This window comes from Symphodus melops (assembly GCF_947650265.1).
Source record: "Symphodus melops genome assembly, chromosome: 1".
NCBI lineage: Eukaryota > Metazoa > Chordata > Actinopteri > Labriformes > Labridae > Symphodus > Symphodus melops.
In genome coordinates, this window is record NC_136691.1 from 49337850 (window position 1) to 49361488 (window position 23639).

The 23639-nt window shown below is 40.9% G+C and overlaps 1 protein-coding gene across 5 annotated transcripts in view; it reads right to left on the minus strand.

Moving 5' to 3' along the window:
- Positions 1-219: 219 nt before the first annotated feature.
- The window catches only part of sema6a (sema domain, transmembrane domain (TM), and cytoplasmic domain, (semaphorin) 6A), a 110542-nt gene continuing 87122 nt past the window's right edge, over positions 220-23639 (minus strand). Inside the window, exons 16-20 of one of the 5 annotated variants that reach the window (XM_079343217.1) lie at positions 21427-21485; positions 19867-19887; positions 19634-19654; positions 16424-16603; positions 220-4393 (exon numbers count right to left, since the gene is read on the minus strand). In XM_079343217.1, coding sequence (XP_079199343.1) covers positions 3243-4393; positions 16424-16603; positions 19634-19654; positions 19867-19887; positions 21427-21485 — 1432 coding nt within the window. In that variant the 3' untranslated portion in view covers positions 220-3242. The remainder of the gene's footprint in view (positions 4394-16423; positions 16604-19633; positions 19655-19866; positions 19888-21426; positions 21486-23639) is intronic. The other 4 variants (XM_079343218.1, XM_079343219.1, XM_079343220.1 and 1 more) reach the window with 4 other exon arrangements.

The window sequence follows — 23639 nt, forward strand, 5'->3', positions numbered from 1 at the left end:
TCACATCTCCAGGGGTTTATGGTGCTTTACAAGCAGAGAAGAATGTAGTGTACTTGAGGTCACAGCGTTACAATATTTTCTTTCAAATGGATTCAAAGAAGCTTTAAATCCTGTGCAAAGCTCAGGCATGTTTTATCCCCAAACAGTGAGATCTTTAATGTATAACGTCCCCGTCCTCCGGCAGACAAATGAAGAATAAGTCAAGGACAAACCACAATCTTCATGACAAGAATTTTATTTTTATTTTTTTAATTACATTTTGCATTAAATTAAAGAGTTTTTTTTCTTTACAACATACATTAAGCTGTGAATCAGATGTTAAGGAAGTGAAGAGAGTAGGGCAAAAAACTCTGTGACGTCACAATATCTTACAAGCTTACAAAGTTCAAAAGGTCGAGAAGTTCAGAAGAGAGTTGTCGATTTTGCATCTAGTAGCAGTGAATCATAACAAGGGTGAAAGACAAAAAAGGCACACACCAAAGAACCTCACAGTCCACAGCAGCCTTCACAGTCAAACGCAATCAAGCCTTTCAAAAGTTCAAAGCCCAACCTGACATCAAAACACCTTTTTAAGAATTGAAAATCTAAATGTACTTGTCAACCTAAGAAGTGGACGACAAATTTCAAATTTAGCTGTAAAATCAGAGTAATCGAGGCGTGGGAAGGTCGCTGAAGTCAGTGGTTTACGCACCACTTTATACTAATCTTGAAGATCGTAGCTTTAATTCATTAAAGAGGCACCTTCCTGCTTTGACCTCATCGGTTGCACCATGACCCTGCCATTTGCAACCAGCATCTATTTACATGTTAGTCAGGTCACTCTCTACTTGTCATTCTCCCGTTAGCTGTGGATTGAGACATAGTTGGCTTTTCCTCCATTGAGAAACAGAAAATTGCTCGATATCAAGAAACGTATCTACACATACGACACTGAGGGAGTGCTCCGTCGATATAAATGTTGGGGGGGGGGGGGGGGGGGGGGGGGGGTGATTGATAGAAAATCCTCAAGTAAAAAGACAAAAAGACAGTGAAAGTAATTTATATGAAGGTCGGATAAATCCAACTCTCAGCCAACTTTAAGGCCTTGATAATGAGAGTTAGTGAAGCGCAATAAAAACATATTTTTAGACTATTTTTTTTTCTTACAAAAAGGGGGTTAAATCAGCAACTTTTCTCTAAAATGTTGTTTTAAAATGTCAACCTTCTTCACAGGAACCAGCCTGTTTATGCAACTGCATAACATATTTTTGTAACAGTAGATACAAGAAACCTATAGACTTGTGTCTGCATACCAGGTTCTCAAGTGTTTCTCATACTTGCTAGTGTTGACGCTGCTTTTATTATTATTGTTAATATTATTGCAGTGCACCAGAAAGATACACATACATTGGCCTTCTCAAGTAACAAATGTTAATTGCTCAGTTAATCAGTCCTTTAACTGTCACTCCAAACCAACAGACAGCAAAAAAAGAAAACAGTAAAAAAAAAAAAAAAAAAAAAAACAGGACTTTGAAATTGTATAGAATATAAAATCAAAAACATAACGTCTTCATCGACACTGCCAGCACAACATAACAACATAAAGGGTTGCTTTTAGCGCATTAATGGCACAATCAGAAATGAACCACAAAGATAACTGTGTGTGTGTGCACGTAAGAGAGAGAGAGAGAGAGAGACAGAGAGAAACAAGTTGAAGCCCTCTTCCTTTCCTCCCTCTGGACTGTAAGTGTTTTATGTCTAGGGACCAGAATTACAACAATAACACCTACATTCTTTAATTGCATTTTTATCAAACCAGGGAAACATCATGATGTAAGAAAAATAAAATAAAAACACTACAAGGAGACAAAGTTAACATCTAATAAAGAAAACATTGTCACTACTTTAGGGGTGTAAGGCACAAATTTACATGTGGAAAAAGAAGCAGGCCATACAGATGTTTTTCAGATTTTTTCTTTTCTGCCTGCTCGTCTGAGTGACGCTGCTACAAACAAAGACACGTTCAGATTCAGAGGCTCGGTTTGCTTGCAGCGTCACTTCTTACAGCTTCCCGTTTGTGTATGCAGATTCCTGCACTGTTGCTTCTCTTGTATTTGCAACATGCAACAGTGAGCTTAGATGGCACCGGTAAGCCAGCAACCAATCAGGACAAATGTTAACTGACTTATACAAAAACCACAGTGCTGATTGGAGGGGGAGGAGTGAAAAGGGTGGGACAACGGGAAGTCTTTTTTAATGATTGGTCTGAAATGATGGAAAATGTGGTCCTTGAAGGTAGAAGTCCCTGTCTGGCACAGTTTAAATAAATATCTCCTCCTCTTCACAGAGGTCACATATATCTGAAGCTGCCGGTCCCACTGAGCACACGGTAAGACCTCATTTACCTTAAGTCATCAAGAAAGTTCTACGAGCTCCAGTTTAATGACTTTAAATATGTTTTTTTTCTCATACTTGATTAATTCATATTAAAAGATCTCTTCTCTGTCCTCTCTCTCCGAGCCTAGAAAGTCAGTCTTTTTTTCAAAAGCACTTAATAAAAATAAATACAACAAGCTATTAGTATTAACAGTCATGTGTTATTCAGTAACCAGTAGAGTAGAAAGTTCCTCTGGCTTTCAGTCAAACCCAGGCAGGACTTGATTGCTGTAACACTGAGAGGCTTTTTTCACAGTTTCTGACAAAACTCAAGCAGCTGTCTGTCCGTTCAGCCTGAGCTCAGTCTCTCTCTGAGTGCTCGCTCGCTTAGTTCTCTCAGTCCTCAAGGTACTGTACAACGATTATCCTCCGAACCCCCTCCCATCGCTGTCTTCTTATGTGCTTTTACCAGCGTGATAAAGTATCAGGTCAAGTCCCGGCGGCAAAAAGACACCACAAACAAGAGACAGAGCCACCGCCTTGGATGCTACAGGGCGCCGTTGGATGAAATATTCAGGACAGATTCATCTTCTTCAGTTTCAGTGGCGCATGTTCCCATGTGTGTTTACAGAGGAACCAGCTGGAGCATGAGCTCCATGACGGCAACAAATGACAACAACCATTTGTATAATATTTACATATTTATAAAAAGAAAGTGATTTCTTAAAAAAACTGTGTAGCATTTTTCACTGTACTGTACACCCAAATAAAACAAACCAAAAAAAAACACTAAAAGGAGATGCAAGTTGTACAGTATTCCCTGTTTTTTCTCTCAAACACAAACTTCCACTGTCTGTTCACATTGGACTGACCCATTAACTAGCTGACTATGTGCATGAGTCACTAGACTTGACTTTTGTTGAGAGTGAGACTACAGAGGGTTTGGGCGGGACATCAGGTTTGAGATATTTTATGCCTGTTCGAGGCAGTGAACCGTAGGAGCTCATACTGGGCTGCCGGGACAGAGAGATGCCCTGTGCTGTCATTTGTATGGAGTCTACCCTCTGAGGTGCAGGGGGCGGAGTCTCCACACGGAAGCTGTGATGCCTCGCCAAATGGGAGGAGTTAGATGAGTTGGTATTGTGTTTCTTGAGGGCTGAGGATCCAGAAGCAGAAGATGCTGATCCTTTCCTGAGCCCATACACCGACGAGTGGACCTCCAGGCGTTTGCCCATCTGAGGGACGGCTGGAGGGATGGTGAGAGATGCTTCTCGTTGGGGCACTCGTGGTGGCAGCATGCCATCTGGATCCACCATGGTGAGGTTGTGGCAGGGGCTCTTTACTGTCTTGTACTCCAGTGTGGCCCCCTGGTCGTCCATGACACCATGGCCCATGCCGAGATCACTGTGGTGGGGCTGCTCCACGTACTCGTGCTGGTAGGACTGTTGCAGGTGAGGTTGGAGCTGATGCTGATGCTGTGGCAAAGGAAGAACCACCACACTGGGGATGTGGCCCGGCGAGGCCCTCAGGGGTAGGTCTGTGGAGATGACAGGGGAGCCCATTGGGGGCATGTCCTTTGTGCAGGCGTTGATGAGGTTCTGGTTCCTCTCCCACTCCCGGCTGCCTCGGCTGTGCTTCCGACGCGGCTGCATTGGGGTGGATTCAGGCGTTGGCAGAGCAGCAAGATCCAGGTGGTGCTGATCTGCTTTTATCAGCATCTTCCCGTTGGGTGTCAGTCTCCCGTTGTGCATCAGAGGGGTGAGAATCGCCTCGGGACGACCGTCTTTAGCCTGCGTCTCAAACAGGCCTGTCAGCTTGGTCACACTGTTCATGGAGCCCCGGCGGGAGTGGAGGTGGTGGTTGTCTTTTTCTTTGCGGCCTGTCAGGTCTATGTCTCGCCGTCTGTGGTCACACACACAATAGACGATGATGCCAGAGAAGATGGCGCCCATGGCGAAGGCCAGGATGACAGCGATGGCCAACAAGGTCACGGGAACAAGCTGGTCACGACCCTTCTGGTAGCTCTCGCGGATTACGCCTGCAAAGAGACATGGAAATGACATTCAGACTAAAGATGGAGAGATGATTCTGTGTGTTGTAGGAAAATATTTCCAAGAAGAAAAAAGCTAGAGGAAAGATTTTTTTTATTACAGAGCGTTAAAAAAAAATAGAAATCAATATTGAAATTAAAAGGCATTTTCTTGGTTAAAAGATAAGAGGTTTATATAATTTCATGAAAAAATGGAAATGAGAGATGATTTAACCCATCACAAGGAACACCTAATCAAAACACAAATGGTAGCTTGAAGAAGCAACATTTAATATTTCCCCAAAATCCAATCTAAGACCGTAAATGTGTTTTGGAGGGGTGATTATGATTCACATTTTAAATCCCAGATAAACCCTGCTGCTGAAATGAAAAAAAGATAGGAGTGCAGATAAAGGAGCCTGAAATACCCAGCCCCTTTCTTCTCATGGATGCAAATGGAAGACTTTTCATAAATCTTCATAAATGGATCCAATCTCCATGAATCACGGAGAATACATTAAAAAGCCTGTGATTAGCTGCTAAATCCAATGAGCTGTGTCATCAGTGTCTTATGAAAGCGCCACTTTCAAAGACTGGCAAAGAGGCGCGTCGATATGGCCAAATAAAAGATAATTCAATAAAAGCAGCAAAGAAGTATCCTAGCTGTGGGAGAGTGGGAATAAAACAGGGTCAACCGTAATCTCCACACACATACACACAAGTATGGACACATGCATCCCAAGCATGGGCACGCAGACAGACACTAACGCTTCCAGATGATAACTTTCCAGCCTGTTGATGAATGTAGACGTCTAATGCGGCACTCTGTACCTCGGGTTAAACACACCAGTCCACAGCAGAGAGATTTATAATGTGTTCACACATGACCTGTAGCCAGCACAGATCAGTTACCACAGACACAGGATTAGGCAGGTGGACTCTATCACGTCAGAAGCTCCCACAGCGCACCGCTGCTCTTTACAGCATTACTCAGTTACACATGTGAGCTCACTGTTCTATGTCACGGTGTGTATTATTCTCTATACAGTTATTACACATACAAAGGGTTTTGAGACTTTCTGTGTACCCGGTTTGTGTAGAAAAAAGGCAAACAGTAGGAAGGAAAAGAAAGGCCTTCGTCACTTAGGATGATATAACCGCTATTCATATGTAAGAAGGGAATCCATTACGCCAGTGTGTGTCTCCTATGCAGAGGAGGTTGTGTTTACAGTGAATCTGTGCTCTAAAATAAGCAGCATGTGGGTGAAATGATCTGTGTAACAGCTTTCAGACATCACAGACATGTTCATTTATGAATTATAAACTGCAAAAAATAGCTGAGAACGACTAGAATTGTATCATTTTGCTGCCTATCTTTGAAGATTTGCATTTAGAGATCTCATTTATTAGTCACCCTGTTTTGAATATGCCTGTCTTTCTGTTGATTAAACAGTTAAATCTCTTTAAGATGAAGCATACTGTTTGTAACAAGAAAAACGAAAAGAATTAAAGAAGCCAATGTATTTTTGGAGATACTTAGACAATCACAAGCTCGAAACGAGACATTTTCCAAAAGCATGACAAAAACCTTGAATTATCTGAAGAAAAAAAAACCCACAAAACAATAATCAAGTCACAAACAGATTGTTGCCATGCATCTTTGTACACTCTGCTCACTTGATTCTTTGGCAGATCATCACAAAAGTATTTCAAATTGCTTTGTAGTTTTCCAAAAGATGATGAAGCGTTAGTTGCAATAATTCTGTAAAATCCTCAAGGCTCTGGGTAATCTTGTTTGAGCCGTTCAGCTCGTCTGTGTCACCCCGGACGTTCTCAGAGAATCTCTACTTTCTGTGTCTCCTCAGTGAGACAACACAGACTCAGAGACAACACAGTAATCTGTTCTTGTGGAACTGAAAACCAGACTCTCTTAAACTAACACACATAATCCTCGCTCACTGCAGTCATACTTCATTAGGCCAAAAAGATGACTTAAAACACGCTTTCCTGGCCAATACAAGAGAAGAGATGAGAAACATCTGAGTCTCTGTGTTGACTTTAAAGCTTGATCTGAAAAGAAAAAAAAGAATATGTCCTTTTTTCACAGATCATTCCTCATTGTTGTAAAAACAAAACTTCACTTTTGTGCCTAAGAGAGTGCTGATAACAGGTAGCTCATATCTCATTTAGTGTTAAAAGTAAAAAAAAAAAAAATATATGGTGAAGACGGCATCTTATCTCGCATGTGCCCTGCTGTGGAGATAGTGTGAGAAGTGATGAGTGTTATCTGTAGTGAAGCTTTATGGTTTGACATGTGTTTTGCTGACATGTGACCGAACGGCCTGCCTGAAACATCTGCTTCTCGTCTCGTACAGTAACAAGTCAGAGATACGAGCAGCTATTTTTTATTTTGTTGACTTTCTCCTGTCCTCACATCGATCTTCTCTGTTACTTTTCTCGTATACAGAAACAATGAATCACTGCTCTCTGATTTTATTGTTTTTTTCTCACACTTTGCAGCTTCCATATAAGTGTTTCATTCAGTGGAAGCTGTAATTATACCCTTGTGGTTTGGAAAGTTCATTCTTGGCAGAGATGACAATGTTGATGGGTGGCGTTTGAGTGCTGCTGTGTTAAGCGCTTCTGCAAACAAAGAAGTAGAAAGGAAGAAGAGGGGGAACACAGCTTCACCTTAGGAGAGGAGCCTAGAAAATCTAAAAAAAAAATCATTTACATACTGCATAGAAATGAAAGTGGAGGCGTAAACAAACACTTTCCGTGGTAATCCTTGTTAGATGTAAGCACTTTCATACATCTCTGTCTATGCTGCTTACATGCTAAAAGAGCATGTTAAAGCTGATATGAATTTTCATGACTGTGACTTTTTTTTACAGCTAAAGGTTAACATTCTTCGACTCAGGATTTGGAATTCACACTGCGTTGCGAAAGGAGAAGGAAATGTTGAGCTGCATCTTTGTCTTTCTCTCTGGGCGTGGGAGCCGAGGTTAAAGCCCCTTTTTAACCTGCACTGCATGGGACTTCCTGTCTGTGCCTTTTTTCAAAAACAAATCTTTTCATTCTTTCTTTCACGTTTTCCCCTTTTCCATCCATCACTCTTGGCCTTGCACTCACACACTTCCGGAGGGTACTTAGCCTAAGGCTTCGGGTAAAACACAAAAGAAAGAAAAACTTTGAAGACCTCCATTTCTCATGTAAGGAGTTGTTTCTATCCTGACATCAAACGATCAGGAAAGTAGCCTCAGAGGATGTGGGAGGTGTCTCGATCTAATCACGAGCATTTAGGGTTTTTGAGGCGCTACGTCGCTCATATTTGCCAATACAGTACGTGATCTTGGCAAAACTTTTGAAAACTTCCACAACGTGACTCAGTAAAGTATCAAAGTGTTGCTTAAACCCACAGCTTTCTGCCTTGGTCTTGTGGAGGTTCTGACTATACAGTGACTTCTAATCTTCACGTTTCAACTCTTGCCTCGCCCCCGAAATGCATTGCAAGACATCCAGCAGCTCGACACTTCTCTCAGCGGTTCAAATTGATCTGAATTTCACACCGCCTCGGGCCTCAACATTCAGATATTAAACACATATCTCAGATACTGAGATATTTTTTCGCTGTCAAAACAGTCTGGGTCGGCAGCACTTGTAAATCAGAAACATTGTAATCTGCTGTGACTGGAACTCGTGAATACTCTCTCTTCTGTCTGACACACAGATACACACACACACACACACACTCCTGCACTCGTTTAATCTCTTCAGAAGCACACCAGCTGACTTAAACCCACAGAGCCCGTCTTTGTGCTGGTGTTGGGGAAACTTCAAAGGTAGTTAAACATCACAGAGAGGTCACGCAGAGGGCCCTCACCTCTGACTGCAGGCAGCTACTCAAAGACATTGTCTGCCAAATGATAAAAATCTTAATCAGACTTAACTGCACTCACTGATGTGTCACTTGTTGAAAGGTGGAACAGTGGACTTCGTAGACGAGTGGAGGAGAAGAAAAGATGGGGAGGAGAAAACATTTAGTGCTGCATCGACAGCTTTGCTTGTTGTTTTTTAAAAAGGGCATAGCTGTTTAGATGATTGCAGCAATTCATTAAATTACATTTAATCTCCAGTTAAGATTTAATCCTATCAAGTCTAGTGAATATTTATGTTGGAGAGTCACTCGCATTAATGGTGTTATTCAATATTAAACCTTGATCAAACAATCCTGAGTCAGTGCACAGCATACAAATGAGCCAGGTACGATATAATTAGAGGCTTAATTATATTATTCTGAACCTCAGGTATTAACAGCAATGTACTAACCTATCTTCCTTCCTGCATACAAACTGAAGTGTTTTATTTTCACAGGAATCAAACGTCATTTACACATCAATGAATGCATTTTTCACAGGGTTTTATCATTAACTATGGATACAGTTGTTTAAAGGATACTACCCAGGCTGGGCAACCAACAGGTTTTTATTCCAAATCTCTCATGTACAACCATTTAGTCTGGGGCCTTTGGTTTCAAACTACTACTACTGTTGAAAGTAACATAGCAGCTTTGGTTGAACATGTGCAAGCTATTAAAGCTCCTATGAGGTGATTTTAGATGATAATGAAACAGACTAAAATAAAAGCTCCTGTCTCTATATGACCTACACAAGCAAAAGAAACAATTAGAGAGATGATTGATTATTTCTATACAGTTGTAACACATGATGGTGTCAGACGAGGTGACTTAAAGCACGGTGCAAAAAGAGCCTTTTTGAAATGTTCCACACCAAAGATTCACAGTGAAGTGTTCAACCTTAAGGACAAATCAGCAAAGAGAAACATTTTACCAGTTTGTCTCTAAAATCGACATGAATCAAAAAGGCCTTAAAGCAGCTTTAAATACCACAAACCTATTTGGTTGAACTTTAAATTAAAAAAGGAGTTTAGTTTAGTTAATGATAATAAATAGCAACATCCATTCAAATGATGTGCCTACAAGGAATCAAATACTGTGGTTTTTGAAGGCACATCAATCATTAACATGAGGTAAACACTGGATAACTGTTGCGCTTCCAATATGTTGAGAGACAAAACTTAATAGTTTAAGCTTTCGAAAAAAGATGAACAGATGTAAGTTGTATTCAGTGTTAACGTTCAAATGTGCTAGTTACTTTTCTTATACATCATAATGTAACTGAATCACACAGTAGCTGAAGTAGCTCATATAAATTATCTTGTATAAAAAAGATGTGTAATTCAACCTTATAAGGAGTCGTTTGCATGAAGGTATAAAAAGTACTGTATATAAACACATGTAAATACACAATGAGCCAATAACCAAACAGGTGTTTTTGGAGACTTGACTTGGACTGACAACAGGTCAGGAAACATGGCTTCAACGATTATCCAGAGTTTCTCATTTATGATTTCATTTGTTGTTCAGGGATCTGACAAGTGTGGTTATAATATAAAACAAATGCACATGGTGGTAGAAAGACTGTGGTCTGAACTCTTCTCTGTTTTTTCATTATTATTGAGTTCTTTTGATAAATATTCCATCATAATGTGTTACTTTGACATAAAATGTGACCCACGTGAGTGTTTCTCAAGCTGTGACAAAATAAAACGTTTCTCAATCTTCTGACTTGAATGGGTGACTAAAGTGCTACGTGTTATAAATGGAGGCAGGGATAATCATTGAGAAATGCTTTAGCACATAGCAGGCTCTGCATAGTCCCATCAGAGTACAAAGGCTCAGCTTGTGTCTGCCTGATGAGAGACTCACTCATGGACATCATGAACGTGTCCGTTTATATTCAGTCGAATAATGACAGCAGAATATGGGTTAGGCAGGCTTTCAAAGGACGAGCTGCTGTGTTATTAGATTTGACCAAAAAGACAGAAAACATTTTGCATAAACCAGTAAAAACCAAGCAAGAAGTTTGTCCAAAGCGCTAAAAAAATCTAACCAGAGGAATAGAAAATAAGCACAGTAAATGTGTGAAGAAAACAAAAGCAGTCTGAGAGAACAATAAGCTAATCAGTGGAGGAAATTATGGCTTATGGCTTGACGTCAGCAGGGGAAGTGCGTAATGCCGGGAAAACATCCAGTCCACTGTTTCTATTATGATTCACAATGAGCCGCTAATAATTCATCTGCCACACAAAAGCTTATCACAAGTGAGAAACCCAAAACCCAAACACTACTTAAAAGTCTAAAACATGTTGAAATGAAAAGAACACAAGTTGTTGAACTATTTAATTAAAATGTTCCTTTGCTTTCTTTCATCAAGCAGTTGTCCTGCCTTAAAGAACCACTTTACAAACTTTTAACCTAAATCCTATTATCCTTTTTATATAGGATTAACCTAATTCCAATCACTCCACTGCAAAGACATGCAAGACGACTGACTGTGGCTTCTGATAAACGTCAACAGATTAACGCATCATCAAAGCTCATGTGAAAGTGAAGCGTCTCTTATCTCAAAGTGTTCATAAGGTTTCCAAAATCAGACAATAAGCTATTAATTTGTATTTGTTTTGCTTCCTGTTGGCAGAAGATATGTACCTTAAATGTACTGTGTGACTATTCTGCCAAACATATTGAATAGAAAAATCTACTTCCTTGTGCTATACTTCTTTCAATTTGAAAAAAAGGGGAAAGCTTGAATATAAACAGATAAAAAGGCAGCTTTTTCTGCTGGTATTATACGTACTGGATTTTTTAAATTTTTAAAAAAACCTTCAACACTGACATGTCATCCCCGATAATGAGGGTCATCTTCTCCTCTATCAGACCACATCAGTACACAGGTGTCAGAGAGCCGCCTGCAGCTGAAAATAACCCTGCAGACCAGCTGTCAGACGATCTCTGCTGCCGTGAACCCCTAATGGAAACAAATTCTTCCCACAAGTCAGTCCTGTCTGAAAGCAATAAAACATCATCAAATGCCACCATGCTGTTAGGAAATAAAACATGCAGGAGGACATGTTGTAATTCCTCAGAATCCGGTTCACAAATCAACTTCCTGTTTATCAAGATGTAAACGCTGCATCCTCTTTAACCAGTTGAGATATCCTGGGGATAATAATCAATATGAGAAAACAAACCCATCTCAGCAGACAGCCATGTCTCCTACAAATTACATTTATGCAGCACTAATTTGCTTTCCAATTACATCGTGGTTAGACGTGTAATTGATACCTGAATTATATTTACAGGCAACATTTTATGAAGTGGAGGAAGAGCTGCAATGTTATATAAAAAAGGGCGGTTATCGGTTTTGGTTTGAACCTTGATGAAGGAAATACACTTTGCTTCAAGTCACTTTAAATTGTATTACGCTATGCAGACCCAAGGGCACATGTGTTAACAAACTAATCCCATTATGAGCCGACAGTATAGAAAGATCTTTTGTTTCTGAAGTTTTCTGTGATTTATATTGATTTTGGCGGCCCCTGTGGACAAAACCGTACATGACAAAAGTGTGACGTATTGTATTGGTTGTGAATCATCCTTGGCAAGCAGGTAAAATAACATAACAGGAAGATATCTTCTTGATGATGGCGAGGTTTACAACTGTATAATATTATAATATCAGTTCTTACAGTATAAGCATAACCCTAAAATAACAGATGACCAGATACCTTACAAGGAAACATATTGTAATGATGTTTATGAACATCCATAAAACCGGGTGTTCCCATCTTAATACACTTTCTGTGTCTGACACACAGATACACACACACACACACACACACACACACAGTTTGAGTGTATTTACCATTTATCACCAATGTAATCACTATTTATTTTTGTTTCCATCTCAATAAACTTTCTGTATGTGTGTGTGTGTGTGTGTGTGTGTGTGTGTGTGTGTGTGTGTATATATATATATATATATATATATATATATATATAATATAATATAATTGCTGATTTATTTTATTATTTTAACTATAAGGAAACAATGTTGCGCCAGATGCACTTGCAGAGTTTTCTGATATTGAATTATTATTAGTTGAGTTAGCTGGAGACACAGAAGGTAGACTCAGGGTTAGAGATGTGGTCCAGTATGAAAACAAATGACTGAGAGGGATAGAGAGAAACAGGCTTATTCACTCTGCTCTGCTGCTATATCTTCTTCTTCTATCACATTTTTTAATTCTATGGTTTCACCAGTTCATCCACCTTCTCTCTCTTTACTCTCTCCCTTATAACCTTTACAACTACATTATTGTCCTTTTCTGTTTAATAAATCTTTATTATGTGTGTTCTTCTTCTCTCCCCCTCCCTCATTTCCCATGTCTCTCTTCACCCCCCTTGTCTCTCTCCATCCCTCTTTCCTTCCACCTCTCGCCTTTTGCTTCTACCCCTCGGATGGCTGCTGTAATGAACCCATAAATTGGAGCAACACAGCGGTGGCTACAGGTCGAGTTGGGGGTGGGTGGGTGTAAGAGGGAGGGTGTTGTGAGTTGGACAGAAAGAGAGAGAGAGAGGTAGACAAGGAGGAGAGAGCACGGGGGAAAGGGGGGGGGGGGGGGGGGGGCAGGGCGAGGATCCATTCCTGCAGACAGGGGAAGAGATATGAGACCAGGAGGAGAGGAGACAGACTACAAGGGGGGAGGAGATGGAGGAGGAAGGGAGGGAGGCCGACAGAGAGAGAGAGACAGAGAAAGAGAGAGAGAGGAAGGAGAGGAAAGGGGGAGGGGGCTTCATAAATTGGTTGAGGAATTAATTTGCACTAGGTAAGGTACAGCCTTGGAACATGCCCTCCCAGTCACATGAGAGGTCCTTTGGAAGGAGGGAAACTGATCACAATGGCAGCAGATGGTGGAGAGTGGGCGGGGTGGTAGGTTTTTTTTTTCTTTGGAGTGGGGTGGGGGGGGCAGTGATGGAAGGCAAAGGGATAGGTGTACGGTAGGTACGGTGACAGGAGTGAGTAAAAATATCACAGAAGCCGATGATGCTCAGACAGACACGCAGACAGACAGACAGACAGAAAAGCAGCTCAAATGTACTGTGAAACACCACCTGCTTACTGCGATGGTCCCCCTGGAATGCTGAATAATGATGCCGCTGGGTGCTAAATATCGTCAGTGTGTGAATCCTCATCACTTTGCAGCATTGGTAATTACTCTGCTGGTGTCAGGCTAATACATATTGGCGGCACTGTAATATTCATTAGCAGATAAGATTCCACAGTGTCCTGACTGCAAATGAAAAAGTTAGGGGGAGTAATTGTTATTTCTTTTAAATCGTAAACAAGCTTGCAAACGACTCTTGCTAATACATTTTCACTGGAGCGTAAACTTTTTTTTTTTTTACTGAACTTGAAAGACTGATGCTGTGGTTAAATGTTCCTCTCTTTTTTCTTCTCTAAAATAGGCTGCATGGATTCCTCTCCAGGGCGATAAAATGACTCATTTACTTAGCTTCTGACTCCATAATCATTTCTCATATATTGATCCCAATTTCACTCCCTCATGCGCAGTTTAAACGCTAATTTTCACAGTACAGTTGACACCTGAAGCCAATAACACTGAGGGCGACAGGAAGGAAGACGAAGCAGGAAGGGTGGAGCGGGGAAATGATGAAGACTGTGTGACTGCAGTGCTCAATTTGCCATGCTGAAAAAGCATTAAGCTGCATGGAGGCAAAACTGTGCTTAATACCATCAAAGCAATCAAGACAGGAAAAAAAGGCAAATATATAAATAGCAAAAAAGCCGACCAAGCCATGCAAAATATTGAAAACTGCACACAAGAAACCAAAAGAATCAAACACATCTCATCAGAGCTGACTCATTGAAAAGGAAAAAGAAAAGTCTGTTGAGCTGAAATTGAAATATAACGAATAAATACTGAAACAAGCTGCGAAAGTGTCTTTAAAATAATAATAGCAATAATGATCATACAGAAAAACAGCAGGAAGCATTGTTTTGAAATGTGAAGACCTGTTGCCATTACCTGAGATCGGAAGCTCTCACCATCCCCCCCGAAAAAAACTAGATGAAAAAAATTCCTTTAAAGTTCATGATATGAAGACATGTAGGTCTCAAAGTAAATCCTCGCCCCCTGTTACTCGTGAGGCTTCAGTGATATCACACCTGCTCAGGTAAAGGCAACAAGGGGAACGACAGCATGTTGTGATGCTGGCTGTAGGCATGCTGTCTGAAGTCTCTGCCACCATTGTGCTTGGATCTACCCACTGGTGCCTCACTGCTTCCAGCTGACATTCTGCCTCTTTTTTTAATACCACAGACAGGAGGAGAAACGGGAGTGTGACAGACCGAACCGCCTCATTTTAGTGCTTGTTAGTATGACAGACGACGTGTTTGTACTTTGCTATACTTGAGACGTGTAGCTATGTATCAGATTTCTTCAGAAACATTTACCTGCTGATCGACAAATTCTGTTGTTCTGAAGTGATTCCTAAAACCCTCAAAGACACCCCTTACCATCTGGATGAAAATACATCCTTTTTTCTAATAGCAAACATGAGCAAAAATACAAAGTTGTTATTTTTCATGACAGCAAAGTTATGCATGAATACGTAATTTTTGCAACTTGTGCATTTCTCTTTTTCTTTTCTAAGCCTCCTCAGCAAGCTAAGCGTAATGGTAGAAGTTTGCTTTTATTGTCTTTTGACCATATGTGTAGTTGTTAACAGTAACAGATTTCTAACAGGAGAATCCAACATGTTGAAGAACAGGCATTCAAGGATTGGCTTTGACACAGACACTAGTGTCCTTGTGAAAAGTCAAAGTCAGTGTACGATCAAAATGACTTTAAGTGGTCGGTATTTGGTAAAATAGTCTCATAATTTTGCTTTAAAAAAAATCTCCCAATATAGCTTAAGATAGATGTGATTTTTTTCCCATTTGGTTTTGGTAAGTAAGAAGATGCAATTTCATTTCAGGATAAAATCTAAGTTTGGATCGAGATCAACTTGAAAATGGGTTGAAAACAGTTTAACAGTCAGATTTACTTTTAAATTAAGCTGGTGAGAACAGTGTTTGGTTGACTTCTGTAAAAATCTTCAGAGCAGCATTAAGTGATGACCTTCTGACGCTGGGTGTATGTTTGTGGACAAACTGAAATGCTTAGTTCTATGATTTAAATGTCTCCTTTATACATGACAGGGACAAACGTAAGTAGTTTTAATAATTAAATTAAACAGTTGATATAAATATTGAAGTCTTAGCTCATTAGCTGGAGGGTTTTTTCTGTCTCTCTTTCCTTATGTACAGTATGTGTTTCAAGTCCCTGCTATGTACCAACTTTATTGATAATCAATACCTCCTCAAGGGTTTGGAGATGCTGCCTCTTACAAAATGAGCTCTGTATTGTACTAGAAACATGTTGTTATAATGGAATCTGTAATCGGTCTATCTGTTTTATTAAGGGACAAAACATGATCAGCATCACTGCAGTGACCTTTTTTTTCTTCCCTCCCTCCCTCCTTCCCTTCTCACCTTTCCTCTCTCTGTGTCATTTATCCATTTTGCTGTCCTTGAGGCGGTATGGTACTAGGCAGGTTGTTAACACAGGAAAAAAGGGCGTTCAATGTCATGTCACTGTGTCGCAAAGCATGACAGAGCCGGAGTGCAGGCAGTATACTTGAGGAAATAAATACGTCGCCATCTTCCTTTTTTTAGAGTGTAATGGTCTGGATATTACATCTCCTGTGGGACATTACGGTTCACAGATAATAAATCCATCCAGCAGTGTGTGCGTACGAGAGTTTGTGTGAGAATGCATGTGTGTTCAATGAGCTCAGAGTGTGTCTGTGTCTGCATATGTCTTGAAGGTGTGTCCCTGTTCATTTCTGTGGGGGGTTTACGTGCACAGCATGAGGCAATTTGTCCCCTAGAGAGAAAGCGATCCACTATCTCTACACTTCGTCAGCTGGAAGCAGCCAGGCAGCCGTAAATCTCAATTACACTAACCCCTCCCTCCCCCTCTTCCTCCACCCCCCTTTCCTTGCCACAGGTGACAAAGGACCAATTTGACTGTTGTCGTTCCAAGGCTTACCATTGGCTTCAGGCTGAGTCTGAGAGGGCACGGCCACGTATGGCTCCTCCCCTTTGTCTGAGCTCATGGGGGGGTCCTTTCGCTCCACCATGCGGCCCCGCCCCAGGGGGCCCTCAGCGGCCTCGGGTAGGGCCGGGGTGGGGAGTGTGAGGGTGTGGTGATGGTGGCGGTGATGGTGGCCTGCCGGACACAACACAGGTTAACCATTGCTCGGGGCAGACAAGAACAGGGTTTAGCGTGTGAGAGCAGGGCAGCAGGAATGCACACATACACAAAAACACACACGCTTCTATTCCTAGTTCAAAGGCCAGACACAGACCCATACACACACACACACACACACACACACACATACACAAGGACAGCTGCTGGCTGTGTGAGGCAACAAAGTGTTTCTCCCTGGTGACCCTGGGCGACTCATTAGCAAATGTGTGTGTGTGTTTCTCAGGATCGACATGTCTGGTCTTTTTTTCTCTCACTCTCTCCCCTCCTGTTCTGTCTGAGATGTCAGAGCTCCATTGGGCCTGTCAGAGCAGAACAGAGTACAATCCCATCTCTCCACTATCACCATAGGGTGTCTACCTTTGAAATGAAGGACAAGAGACAAACTTTCTTTACATCGCTTTTGTTGAGAAGTTTGCTGTAACTTTTCCTCCAACTGCAAAACGCTTTTAACTTCTGTTCATTTTCCTATTTTGCTACAAGCTTGATGTTCAGCAATGTTTCATGGAAACTTCTTACATTTTGGATCTTAAACTTTGTCTCAAAACAAGGACGAACAAAAATTTGGAAAGAACAGACGTCTTGATCAGTTATCAAGTCATTTTAGGCTTTTTTAAAAGTCTTTGTTGACACCTTTAGCCTTGAGAAATAAAGCTTGATAAATATTGTTATTTGACATTTTATAGAGTAAACGTTTAACTGATACAGTATTACATTTTACTTAATGTGAATCAATCAAAGCTAAAAAGAATACCTCCTTCCCTCGTCTTTGTTTCCTTCTCTCGTGTTCTCATAACACCTCCTTTGCACCCTCACAGATTGTCTTTATTTTAAGCAGGAGATGTGAGAAATGTGTCTCATCTGAAACAATGGTAATCTTAATTTAGCATTGCCCTCAGCCACATGGCTAGATCAATCATCAGAAATTTGCCATTAAGATTTAATGAATTTTTCTCTGATCTGGTTCCTCCTTGTAATTAAATCCCTTAATGGCTAAATGAAAACAGTTGGAGAGGATATCATATTTCTGTAGAACTGAATCCTCTGTAAGTAACACCAAACACCTGAAAGTTTGACACTATCTGATAACTGCAACAAAGAAGTCATTCATCTGTAGATGATTGATCACATCTATCTCATCTGTCTGTCACTGCGTTTCTTTACAACAATCTCTGAGTTTTCCTGCATCCGCCTGTCTCAGAATTTTTTTTGCCAATTAGAATTCGTGCGTGAGCTTTGTCTGTTTATTTTGGAGCAGGCTAATCACGTTACCATCCCACATGCTTACACTTAAGCCGCCCTACACACTTTGTAAAAGCTATTTATTGTATATTTAATACAACACATTTTAAGCCACACATTTGCGCGCATGTGTGTGTTTGCGTGTGGGGGTGATCCACCCTAGATGAAGAGTGACAACACTTTTATCCACAACCTCTTTGGAGCTCAACCCCCTATTTTGACACAGTCTCTCTATGGAGGAGGTGACAGCCATATGTGTGTGCATTTCTAATATGTGTTTATGCTCGTGTTTGAAGAAGGGGACGCTGAAGAAGCTGATGGTAGACACCCACACACAACACCACCCACAGCCTCCTCCTTCTTCTCTGTGTGGCGTGGCAATCATTAAAATGATTTATTTAACTATTGGCCCAAGGCTGAGAGATTAGTGTGACAGGCCTATTTTATAATTCATTCCCCCACCGCCAGGGGAAGTGCAATTCAGGCAGATGACACACATAGAGAGAGAGCTTGGAGCCTCAGAGCTCCTCCACAGATCGGGAGGGGGGGGGGGGGGGGCCTAAACTGCCAACGGATGCACATCCCTCTCTTTCTACAGATTAAAAGGGAGGAGAGGATGTCTAGTCTGGAATAGTGAGAGGGGGCATTTATTTATCTTCAAATCCATATCACCCACCGACAGATAGACCCAGGGTGTAGGGCAATGGCTCAGAATTTGTTTGGGGGGTTGTAAACTGGAAACTGTGTGTGTGTGTGTGTGTGTGTGTGTGTGTGTGTGTGTGTGTGTGTGTGTGTGTGTGTGTGTGTGTGTGTGTGTGTGTGTTGTTGTGCCTGGAAACACACAGCCAAGCCTGTGGGAGCACATTCAGCACTATAGGGGTGCACACCAACACAGATGCTTTTCTGACCCTGGATATACCAAAAGGAGGGAGAATCACAGTGGGGGTACGGCCACAGGGGGGATTTTGGCTTTCTGGAAGGACTTCAAAATATCTATTCTTGTCATTCTGTCTGGATCTGACTGTTTCAATCTGGCAGCTGCAAGGGAGAGAGATTCACTGGAAACAAAACTAATGTGCAGTCAGATAGATAGAACAATAAGGTGGAATAGAGTGCAGGTGTGAGTGTTATTGATAGGAGAGACTTCGCCACAGGAAAATTACACATGATTATCATTCCTTAAGCAGATCAACAAACGTGATCAACAAGCAGTGATTGTGATTTTGTGGTGAGTGATTAAGAGAATTTAAGAATTTGCAGAGAGGCATTAGGCCTCAAATTTTCACATGTATGTTTTTATAAAAAGCATGAGCCTTTTTTAGCGTGGAAATACCTTATAGCCGTTAGCGTAAAAACACATGATCTCTCTGTTGTAAAAATTGAAATGAAATTCTAATCTCCATCTCCTTTCCTTTGTCGACATAAATCCTGGTTAATGTGCACACTGAGACATTTCTTTACCATCAACCATCAACAACCAGATCCATCCAATTAAAGCAGCAAAGGTCAGGGCTAATCAATGATATTGCACAGGGGATAAGGAGGAAAGGACACTGTGAACAAGGAAGGAGAGGAGTTCTAATAAAACTAAAACGTTTAAAAACACCATTTGAGATTTTTAATTCCACATTTCTGATTACAGACTGTACGTCTTTAATCATTTCTAATCTAAACACCAAAGGGACTAGAGGAGAGGAAATAGTATTAGGGGTCAAACTGACTGGCCATGATGTAATGTTTCATTACCTTCGTAACTGGAAGGAATGTCTATCAAAAAGAAGGAATGAAATGAGTTCAGTTAAAACCATGAGTCATTAATAACCTGCTTTACACATGTGGGAGGAGTTTTCATTTCCTTGAGAGGGAATGATTGATGGACTTTGATGAAGAGGTGTGGCTGAAGTTAAAGAGTCAGTGGAGATAAAATGCAGCTGCTGACTTTTATTTGATTGCATCTATGGTGTATGTGGGATACTTACCGTTCAGCGCCACAAAGGTGTCTGGAAGGAGAAGAAAAGAAAGTGGGGGTGGGGGGGTGGGGGGGATGTGTTACTGCTTGCAGTAAAGAGAGTTTATACTTTAACATGATCAAAAGCCATGACTTTTAAGGTAATTTAGAATCGACCAGCTGCTCGATATTCTCCTGACTTTTAATCAGAAGTGTTCTACAGCTTCTGCAGCTAATGAAGGTCCAACGCTATGGCTCCCCTTGACTAAACATACTAATGAAACTGGAGGGAAAATGCACCACCCTCATTTACTCTGAATAAATAGTCAGAACGCACTACAAATGGACTAGGATAAGCGATTTAATGTCAAACTATGTTGATGTTTCTCTTGCAAAATGAGCAGCTCAGTAGAATATTAAGAGAGCAGCTAAAATGAATCCAAAAATGTATTCTGGACATGAAAAGATAAAATATCAAACGTATCTGCAATTCAATATTCATAACTATCATAATATAGATAATATCATATTCTTACAGCTTCTATTTTTCTCTTAAGTCATGGAATAAAGCTCAAACTCTGTTAACAGTGTTGTACTGTTGAGTTCCCATGTTGTAAGTTGTAGTAGTAATTAGTAAACCTAGGAAAATTGACAATTATAATAATTTGATTCTTGATAAATTGGCCATTGTAAAAATTAAAGAACATATAGTATATTTCAGGTTAAAGCAACATATTTTAGTACCTATCAACCAACGCTGAGAACCAACCACTTCTTTACAAACAACTGTTTAGTTACGGAATAAATAACTAGCTAACTTACATTAGCAAGGAATTTACACCTCCCCTTTAAAAAAAACCCAGAAATCCCCCAAATGGTTAAATTAGCTTCATGCCACTTTCTGGTTAGACATTTTACTATCTAGAAAGTAGCAGATTGCTAATGTTAGCTACTTTCTGACTGTAGCTATTAAGTCATCAGACATGTTGTCCAGCAGTTTATTTTATATTTAGTTGTCAAACTATTGAGAAGCAGCGAAATACAATGATTTGTAAGCTGCCCCAAATGTAGATACAACTTATAACACAACTAGAAATTTTTAAATATCAGCAAATTAAGCCTCCAAACCTGAGCAGGGGGGAAATGGCTGCCATGTGAATACATTCTGTGTTGTCATGTAAAACAAATGCTTCAAGACATCTGAGATTGACTCGAATATAAGCTTTATCTGTTTTTGCTTCAAAGTGAGACCTGAATAAAACGTCATCCCTGTGCGTCACTGTGTTCTGTTGTGCAAAAAGGAACCCAGTTCTGCCTAAGTGGACTTTATCATGTGTTGACTGGGGGACCAGAGAAACAGCAGGGGAATGGACAGAAGAGGCTGGGAGCCCAAAGGGACAGATGGATGGAAGAGGCTGAAAGAGGGGATTGTGAGGGCGGAACAGACGGGAGAGAAAAAGGTGACAGTGGAGGAGAAGCAAACGGAGGGCTGAGAGAAGAGGGAGACCAAGTTGATGAAGAAAAGACAAATCACGGTGGGGGGTATATAAAAAAGAAGGAAGAAAGATAAGAGTGAAGAGGGCCTGCTTACTTTGGCAGTCTCCCAGGCCATCTGTGTTACCATGCTCCACGTCCTGCTCAAAGGCTGATCTGCGGGGGGACAGAGACATCATGGTCAGTAGAGTAAAAACAGGCCAGGCCAAGCAGACTCGCCACACCTTACAAAGTAACAAAGCTATAGGAAAGCTACTATGAAAACACCCACAAACACAGCAGAGTTTATGATTGCAAACAGTGTAGGCTGCAGAAAGCATCTATACTGGAACAGAATCAAAGAACACCTAGCAGGTGCCCTGGAGGCCTAAAATCAGTGGTTATGAAGAATGCTGGCAGGCTAGTAAATCCATATCGGCTCAGTGCCAGTAGTTTTGCTTCAAATAGATTCATGTTTTATTTGATTGTAGTATAAAACTGTTATCTCATGTTGTGTAGCTGTAAAGGAATGTGTGACACTTAAATAAAAAAAACCCTCATTTGTTCTTTCCTAACTTGTGGTGACTATGAAGCTACAAAAGTACAGTATCAACAGTAGCCAGTTGTCTTAGCTTAGCTAAGTAGCATAAAGATGAGAAATGGGGAGTTAAAGAATAGCCCGGTTCTGTCCAACCGCAGCAAACTTGTCCGACTTACAATGCTTAAATATAAGACCACCTTATATTGTGTTTGTTTAGCTTTAAACAACATATAGTAGAGATGAGCCCAGCATAAAGAAAAAGGGGATAACAGCTAGCCTTGTTCTTTCCAAAGGCAGATAACATTTAACCACCATGACCCACAGTGATCTGTCCCTAAAAAAATACAGTCAGTTAAAGAATTTATATTAGATATTTTTATCTTATGTTCGCTGGCTTTAGTGTTTCTAGCTGGGACATTTGTGAGAATATAAAAAAGCAGGTGTTTCTACATTTTTTTGCAAAGCCAAGTTAATCTTTTTTGAACCCCAGATTCAAAAGTGTCAACCTCACATCTAATGTAGGGAAGAAAGCATAACAGATCTTTTTTTTTTTTTTAATTCTTTGTTTAATGCTCTCTTCTGTTACTCTGCCTGACATCATAGTTTGAGTTGAGATATGGGGCTGTAGTCCCAATCACATGGACCAACACCAGGCCAGTGAGGGGTAACTGTGCTTGAGGGCCATCATATGACACAGAGGGAGATAGGGAGAAAAAGGGGGCAGAGAGTTTAGGAGATGTTATTTTCTGATGCAATCTGCACCGAGACCTGTTTTCTTCCTGAAAGACCACCAAGCAGGCAGTAAGGGGATCTGTGAAACAGAGCGGACCAACTGTCAACCAGGATCACAGTCACGCATGACAGCTTTTCACAGTCCTCCTCAGCTCCCCCCAAGCCCCCTGCTCCACCTCCTCCTCCTCTCTCCTGTCCACCAGCCTCTCATCTTCCTCACCCTCCACTGCTCACAATTATAGCATGAAGAGGAATGATTTTCCAAAACAGCATCACCCACCCCCTTATCCCCTGATCAGAGTCAAAAGCGTGAACCTGGAAAAAAGGAACACGTACAAGAGATTTTTTTGGGGGGGAGGTGGTTGAAATTTTAAAGTCAAAGTAATTTCTTCCCATTTCTGTTCAGTTATATGTTCCAAATGATTCAAAACATCATGCCTAAATTTAATATTCATCCTCTTTTCTCATTAGGCCGGAGATGGTACATTTTACCCTGCTGACAACCTTTTCCCTTCAAAAGCAGCCGCAATTACAGGCACAAAAGCAACAACAGCGACAAGTTCTTTCCATATCAGGGGGTCCATTTAATCTGCTTATCTGATTTGCTTATCAGTCATAATCACAAATCAGACGCAGAGTTGCACAATTAAACCTGTCCTAGCACAAATGCTGTCCAATCATGAATTTTCTTCCCAGACCTCATCACCTCTTTCCTTCCTGCCATGAAAGCTTGTCCAAAACACTGGCAACCTTGTGGTCCTGGTTTCCATGGTTGATAATAAGGTTACATACTGTAACTGTGGTGTTGAGGGGAAGATTATGAGGTTTAAATCTTGTAAGTCTCAAGATGAATTAACAATGAGTCGTCACACTACAGATGCAGCGTCTGGCCTTTACTTGGCACAAGTGAACGTGAATGAACCAAAGTGTGAATGTTCAGTTCAGGTCCCATGTCCCAAAGCGGCTGCATTATAGCAATGAAAGTGCAGTGGATTCCATTATGACACTTACTACTGACTGTTAAGATCCCTCTGCAACTGCATCATGCATATTTAAAT